The sequence below is a fragment of the Mandrillus leucophaeus genome, unplaced genomic scaffold (assembly GCF_000951045.1).
Source record: "Mandrillus leucophaeus isolate KB7577 unplaced genomic scaffold, Mleu.le_1.0 Scaffold452, whole genome shotgun sequence".
Lineage (NCBI taxonomy): Eukaryota > Metazoa > Chordata > Mammalia > Primates > Cercopithecidae > Mandrillus > Mandrillus leucophaeus.
The window spans coordinates 961,421-969,423 of record NW_012104832.1 but is presented as its reverse complement, the minus strand read 5'-3'; the positions used below and the strand labels follow the sequence as shown (position 1 = coordinate 969,423).

The 8,003-nt window shown below is 42.2% G+C and overlaps 1 protein-coding gene across 1 annotated transcript in view; it reads left to right on the top strand.

The window, feature by feature from the left end:
* LRRIQ4 (leucine-rich repeats and IQ motif containing 4) overlaps positions 1-8,003 on the top strand; it is a 25,178-nt gene that overhangs the window by 8,779 nt on the left and 8,396 nt on the right. The window contains exons 2-3 of the mRNA XM_011994343.1: positions 724-1,774; positions 7,196-7,369. Of these exons, the coding sequence (XP_011849733.1) occupies positions 755-1,774; positions 7,196-7,369 (1,194 nt within the window). The 5' untranslated portion in view covers positions 724-754. The remainder of the gene's footprint in view (positions 1-723; positions 1,775-7,195; positions 7,370-8,003) is intronic.

Below are 8,003 nucleotides of genomic sequence, written 5' to 3'. Positions count from 1 at the left end.
TTTTTTTTGCTTTCTTTGTATCTTTGGCTCTCTGGTGGCTTTAAGGAAAAATACTACATCTTAAAATATGAGGTTTTTTTCCTAGTGTTTTCTCAGTGTTACGGTAAGAGCAAGAATCTTTTACAACCTTCTGCATCCTACTGGAAACATTCAGAATAGGGTTTTTTTTTTTTTTTTTAAGTGAAATTAGGCTGGGCACGGCGGCTCATGCCTGTAATCCCAGCATTTTGGGAGGCCAAGGCGAGTGGACCTGAGGTCGGGAGTTTGAGACCAGCCTGGCCAACATGGTGAAACCCTGTCTCTACTAAAATTGCAAAAAAATTTAGCTGGGCATGGTGGTGGGTGCCTGTAATCCCAGCTACTCCGGAGGCTGAAGCAGGGGAATCACTTGAACCCGGGAGGCAGAGGTTGTAGTAAGCCGAAATCACACCATTGCACTCCAGCCTGGGCAACAAGAGTAGAACTCCATCTCAAAAATTAATAAATAAATAAAACTGAAGTTAATCTCTTTTTTTTTTTTTTCATGTGAGTCTACGTGTTAGGGGAAGGAGTCTACACTTTAATTCTTCTAACACGAAATGCAAAAACCTAAATTTTATGTTCTGTCATAATTTCAAGCAGTAAGTTTAATCAACTAGGTTTTAATTTTATTTTTTTAAGGATAGCAAGTCTGGTGGCAGGTAAATTCTGATTTTTTTTTTCATCCTTTTCACAATATTTCAGATTTTGAATATTTGAGCTTTTCTTCACAATAATGTCAAAAGACATAAAATCAGTAGAACATTCACCTAAAATTCATCAGAGAAATGATCCACAGCACGTCAATGATAGAACATTTTTCATTGATGCCTCTAATCAGAGCTTGACTGCCATTCCGTTGGAAATCTTCACATTCACAGAATTAGAAGAAGTACATTTGGAGAACAACCAGATTGAAGAAATTCCCCAGGAGATTCAGCGTTTGAAGAACATCAGGGTCCTCTACCTGGACAAGAACAACCTGAGGAGCCTGTGCCCGGCGCTGGGGCTGCTGAGCAGCCTGGAGAGACTGGACCTGAGCTACAACCCCATCTTCTCCTCCTCCCTTCTCGTCGTCAGCTTCCTCCACGCCCTGCGCGAGCTCCGGCTCTACCAGACCGACCTGAAGGAAATTCCCGTCGTCATCTGTAAAAACCTCCACCATCTCGAGCTGCTGGGACTGACCGGAAACCACCTGAAATGTCTGCCCAAGGAAATAGTGAACCAAACCAAGCTGAGGGAGATCTACCTGAAGCGAAACCAATTTGAAGCTTTCCCCCAGGAGCTCTGTGTTCTCTATAATCTGGAGATCATTGACCTGGACGAGAACAAAATCGGTGCCATCCCAGAAGAGATCGGGCACCTGACGGGGCTGCAGAAGTTCTATGTTGCTTCTAACAACCTTCCCGTTCTGCCCGCGTCCCTGTGCCACTGTAGCCAATTGTCGGTGCTCGATTTATCCCATAACCTCCTCCACTCCATCCCGAAAAGCCTCACCGAGCTCAGGAAGATGACGGAAATAGGGCTGACTGGGAACCGCCTGGAGAAGGTGCCATACCTCATTTGCAGGTGGACCTCGCTGCACCTGCTCTACCTGGGAAACACAGGCCTGCACAGGCTGCGGGGCTCCTTCAGGCGCCTGGTCAACTTGCGCTGCCTGGACCTAAGCCAGAACCATCTAGACCACTGCCCGCTGCAGATCTGTGCGCTGAAGAACCTTGAAGTCCTGGGACTGGATGACAATAAAATAGGACAGGTACGGATTCCCTTTCTGGCTGTGACTATGCTCTCATCCAGGGTCCTTCCTGCCCTAAGTTGGTTCTGTGTCTAAACAGCAAATTTAAACTGACTTTATGGGCGAAAATCCAAGATTACTAAATATTCAACAAGGTGATAGTTTGTATTACTTTCTTTTTCCCTAATAGCAGCAGTAATCATAATAGTAGCTAATGTTTATTTAGAGGGTGTATGTGCCAGTCACTGAGCTAAGTGTTTACATGGATCATCTCATTTACCTCTCACAACGACTGTGTCCTCAATGATATATGAAGGAAGTGAGGGGCAGGGAGCTTAACTAACATGTCCAAGGCTACACAGCCTGTAAGTGATACAGCCGCGATTCCAGCCCACAGCTGCCAGGCTCCAGGGTCTACATTCTTTTTTTTTTTTTCCCCCAAGATGAAGTCTAGCTTTGTCGTCCAGGCTGGAGTGCAGTTGGGTGATCTCGGCTTACTGCAACGTCCGCCTCCCGGGTTCAAGCGGTTCTCCTGCCTCAGTCTTTCGAATAGCTGGGACGACAGGCACCTGCCACCATGCCCAGCTAATTTTTGTATTTTTAGTAGAGACAGGGTTTCACTGTGTTGTCCAGGCTGGTCTCAAACTCCTGACCTCGTGATCCCCCCGCCTCGGCCTCCCAAAGTGCTGGGATTACAAGCGTGAGCCACCGTGCCCAGCCCAGGGTCTATATTCTTAACAAAGACTATCTCCCGACAGAGTTTCCATTAACAGCAGATGTTTCTAATACATATAGCCTTAGAAGCCTAAAGTTTCATCCATAGGAAACTGCAAAACCAGATCTGTCCCTAGAGAAACTGTCCCGTGTGTGCAGGGTGGCATATTCAAAAATGGTCATTTAGCATTGTTGATAATCATGAAATTATGGGAGACAATCTAAATGTCAGTAGGGAAGTGGGCAAATAAACTTCAATATATTCATAAAATGAAGTTATATAGTAATTTAAGTGAACTGGTACTGTACGTGCCAATATGGATAGATCTCAAAATTGTGATGTTTGTTGAAAAGAAAACCTAAGGTTCTGCATCAAATTGCAGAACATTATGATACCATTTATAAATTTTAAAATCACACAAAACTATATATAAATATATATATACATACACACATATATACACAACACATATTTTATGGATATTTTTATATATAATGAAAATATAAAATACTAACTGGAAGAAAACTAAATTCCTGAAGGTGGCTGCCTCTGGGAAGAGAGAAGGAAGTCAACAAAATAGAGAAGCAGCTGGGTGCGGTGGCTCACTCCTCTAATTCCAGCACTTTAGGGGGCCAAGGAGGGAGGATCATTAGAGGCCAGAAGTTCAAGACCATACTGGGCAATGTAGGAATGTGCCTTTAAAAACCAAGAAAGCAAATGGGGAAGAGATCCTAAGGGGACTGAACTTAATTGCAGTGTTTCATTTGGTTTATTAAAAGATTTGGGCAGTTGGGCATGCATGGGTTTCTGTTTCTTTATTATTTTATAATATTCTATTTATTTTAATTTTATTTATTTATTTTTAAGATGGAGTCTCACTCACTCTGTTACCCAGGCTGGAGTGCAGTGGTGCTATCTCGGCTCACTGCAACCTCTGCCTCCCGGGTTCAAGGGATTCTCCTGCCTCAGCCTCCCAAGTAGCTGGGACTACAGGTGTGCGCCATCATACCCGACGAACTTTTGTATTTCTAATAGAGACTGGATTTCACCATGTTGGCCAGGCTGGTCTCAAACTCCTGGCTTCAAGTGATCTGCCCGTTTTGGCCTTACAAAGTGCTGGGATTATAGGCGTGAGCCACCATGCCTATCCTATAATGTTTGATTTAAAAAGAAAAAAAAAAACAGCTGTTAAGAGCAAAAGACAACTGTAGAGGGAGTAAAAAGGGGAATTTGGAAATCAACAACTATAATCAAATAATAGGTCTGCTTTACCTGGCCATGGACACCAGTCTCATTTGTTCCCCATACATTACAAAAGTCCTGGTCCTTACAGGTTTATTATTAAATATCTTTTTTTTTTTTTTTTGAGATGAACTGTCGTTCTGTTGCCCAGACTGGAATGCAATGGTGCCATCTCGGCTCACTGCAACCTCCACCTCCCAGGTTCAAGTGATTCTCCTTCCTCAGCCTCCTGACTAGCTAGGACTACAGGCGCCTGCTACCACACCCAGCTAATTTTTGTATTTTTAGTAGAGGCAGGGTTTCACCATATTGACCAGGCTGGTCTCAAACTCCTGACCTCGTAATCCGCCCACTTCAGCCTCCCAAAGTGCTGGGATTACAGGCGTGAGCCACTGTGCCCGGCTGCTAAAAAATCTTTTATTTGATTTTTTATTTCTAGAACTTTTTTCCCCGAATTGCGATGGGGTTTTAAAGCTGGCTTTCAGAAAGTAACATTTTGATGGTAACTTGTAGATTTAGGACGAGATTCTAGGACTTAATCTCTACTGATGTAGCAACTCACCTTGGAGGATTTTTGAGGTTCCGTGAGAGCCTATTCCTGAACTATTCCACTGCTGATGTAAGAAATTCCTTTTAGTGGACAAAGTCTGTCATTCTGCAGTTGGAGTGAAAGACTTAAAATATAAAGTACATGTGGGAAGGATGACACGTTATACTGAGCCATGAATAATACCAAATCCTGTTCTGAGAGAAATTTTAAGAAATCAAAGGAGCGAATCACACACAGACTGCTTGTTAAAAATAAGCTTCATCCAATACCAAGTTTTACCACAAGTCAAACTGCACTGAAATGTAGACAGGTTAAATATTACTGTATTGAACATGACAGTCTCTAGGTACCATTGCTTTTTCCTCTTCAGTTATTCTGATGGGCTTTGTGTGTGTGTGTGCATTTGTCCTCCCTTCTCAATTTCCTCTCATGCTAATACCACCTTCCAATGCATTTCTCTCCTTAATGAAACATGGCCTTTAAGCCAGCTCATTATCTCTCCCTCCCCAAAGACTCAAGCCTGACCAGTAGCTTCTACTTGCCTGTGTGCATGCAAAAATATCTGATTTTCAATGTGCACCTAGATGGATTTTATTTGTAGAGTATACTTCTGTTAAAGGAGAAAACCAGGCCAGGTGCGGTGGCTCACGCCTGTAATCAGAACACTTTGGGAGGATGAGGCAAGTGGATCAACTGAAGTCAGGAGTTTGGCCAACATGGCAAAACCCATCTCTACTAAAAATTCGAAAATTAGCTGGGCATGGTGGAGGGCACCTGTAATCCCAGCTACTCGGGAGGTTGAGGCAGGAGAATTGCTTGAACCCAGGAGGCAGAGATTGCAGTGAGCTGATATTATACCATTGCCACTCCAGCCTGGAGTGGGCAAGACGAGCGAAACTCCATCTAAAAAAAAAAAGACAATGTACCGGATCCCAAAATGGCTATATGTCAATTATAGTGTCATCAGTAATTGTCTTCATCTAATGCTCTACAGATTTTCTATTCTATACATCTAGATTTCTTCTCATTATACTTTGCTATGACTGTGATGAAACTAACTACTGGATCTTAAATATTCTGAAAAAATTTTTTGAACATTCAATGTGCTTTGAAAAAGAAAAGCTAAGCCTTTATGAGTTAGGTAAACAGCAACAAGAGTGAAATATCTAGGTTATAATGAAATGGTTAGATTGAAAAATATTTTTTTCATTGTTTTGGATTGCACAGAAGGCAGGCATTTTGTATTGAAGGGCTCCAAGTGCTTGATGAAGAATTTTGAAATAGCCAAAGAGGAAAGCTTAAACATCAGTTTCTCCAGAGACTGACTTGATCTAATTAAAATATATAGGTAAATTTAAAAAACTGGAAAACTGTTACATCATTTTTAGGAAAATGAGTCCTTACTCTACACAAAAAAGAGAAAAATGCATTATGGAAGATTCCAAGTATGTGAAACTTTTACAGATAGGTTGTCCTACAGTGAACTTTCTTTTTTCTCCAACTGTAAGTGGCTCATTCACCAATGACCTGTCTGTTCCAGCTATCGATAGAGAGGTGGGGTGGGAGCAGCTCAGCTGTGCTCTAGCCAGAATGAAAGTCGGGTGACTGACTAGGGAATGGCCGGAAAGAATGTCCATGAGCTCAAGCAGGGAACTGTGGGGAAGGATTTCCCAGTTAGGAAGTAAGCCAGATAAAGGAACATATGAGTTAAGGAGCTGTTGAGCTACATAGCTGGGATTTTTTTTTCTACAAGAAAATAAGGCATCTCTGCAACCCAATCAACAGAGTGATTGTCACATATTTTAAGAACGAAATTTTTCCCATGTGGTTCCCATGGTCCAGAAAGAAACCGATAGGCAGACAAAATGGTGAAGCTGATTTTGGCTGTACTAAAGTGGGAAATCTGATGGTTAGAAGTAGCCATAGAAGACAATGAGCTTTTCTTCACAGGAGGTGGTGTTTAGATACAATCGGATGGCTCGCTATAGAATGTATGCAACCACTGTATTAGAAGGTTGAAATAGAGAACCTTCTTAAGGCCTTCCAGCCCTGAAAGTGTGGCACTCTGTGAAATGCCAACCCAGTTCCCACATAGGGTACACAAGCCTGGGTATTCACTGAAAAGCGGAACATGACACGATAGGATCATAATGGAGTTCACTGAACACTGATTAAATGGTGTGAATATATGTTTGCCTTCAACTGAGATTTCAACTGAAGTTTCAAAATTATTAAAGCCTTTTAGGATGAAGAGTCATATCACTAAACGTATTAGTTCCAGTAACTGAATTTATTATGAATATTCTTATTGCATTATTACACATGACTTTAGTATTTTTCTTTCAATAGTGTCAAGCAGTTGCCACACTACAGTCCATAAATGGCAAGAACGTAGGTTAAAAATTGCTCCAAATTTTTTTTTGAGACAGCCTCTCACTCTGGCGCCCAGGCTGGAGTGCGGTGGCACAATCTCGGCTCGCTATAACCTCTGCCTCCTGCGTTCCAGAGATTCACCTGCCTCAGCCCCTCCCAAGTAGCTGGGATTGTAGGTGCGTGCTACCATGCCCGGCTAATTTTTGTAGTTTTTAGTAGAGACAGGGTTTCGCCATGTTGGCCAGGCTGGTCTTGAACTCCTGACCTCAGGTGATCCACCGGTCTTGGCCTCCCAAACTGCTGGGATTAAAGGCATAAGCCACCGTGCCTGGCCACAAAAAATTGCTCCAGTTTAAAGTGGTGCATAAAAGTGAAATCAGAGACTTCAGATCCAAAGTATAAATACTGTAATGCAGATACGTGCACAAATTTTTCATCAGTAGGGGAGGCTAAGTTACTCCACTTGTTTAGCAGTCTGCCTCAAAACCAAAAGCCCAATTTATCTCTGCTGACTGTTAAAAATAATCTTGACCTGAAACTTATCTTTTTGGAACACTTCTAGTTACCTTCAGAATTGGGCTCACTTTCAAAACTGAAGATACTTGGACTAACAGGAAATGAGTTCCTTTCCTTTCCGGAGGAAGTCCTTTCTTTAGCATCTTTAGAGAAATTATACATTGGGCAAGACCAGGGATTCAAACTTACCTATGTGCCAGAACACATTAGGAAACTGCAGGTAAGCCTCCCCAAATGAGCAAGCTAAGAAGCACCTGCCACTGCCTCTTAAATTGACTGAAACTGAGAAAATATGAGGTCTCCACAGGCTGGATGTAGCATCATCCATACTAGATTTCCAGCTTCAAACAAGCAATCATTTTTACATTTTGAGGTTTCCACTGTCTGTGAACAACCCTTCATCATTTCATTGTGATTGCTGCTGGATATGTCCTACCATACTTCTTTCCACTGTGTGATCTGGTGTGTTTCAGTTACAGAAATTGGGTCTACTTCTTTCCATTTAACTCCCACTTTTTATAAGTAGCCCCTTGAAAACTGGACTATTTTGAAGTTAAAGAGTATCATACAAGTGACATGCTAGGAGCCTGCATTTTGGTGCCCAGGATTTCCTGTAAGGGGAAGTGAGACCTCTCTCCCTGCTTGGAAAAGGGAAATCATGTTGCACCAGCTTCCTGGATCTACAGGGCTATGAGGAATACTTGCAAAGCAATAGGATAACTTCATTCAAAGTATCCATACTAGAGTGTCTTCATGTGTTCATCCTTTAAAGAACTATTTTTTTTTTTTATGTTCCTGTTGTTGCACTTTTTTTTTTTTAGACAGAGTTTCACTCTTGTTGCCCAGGCTGGAGT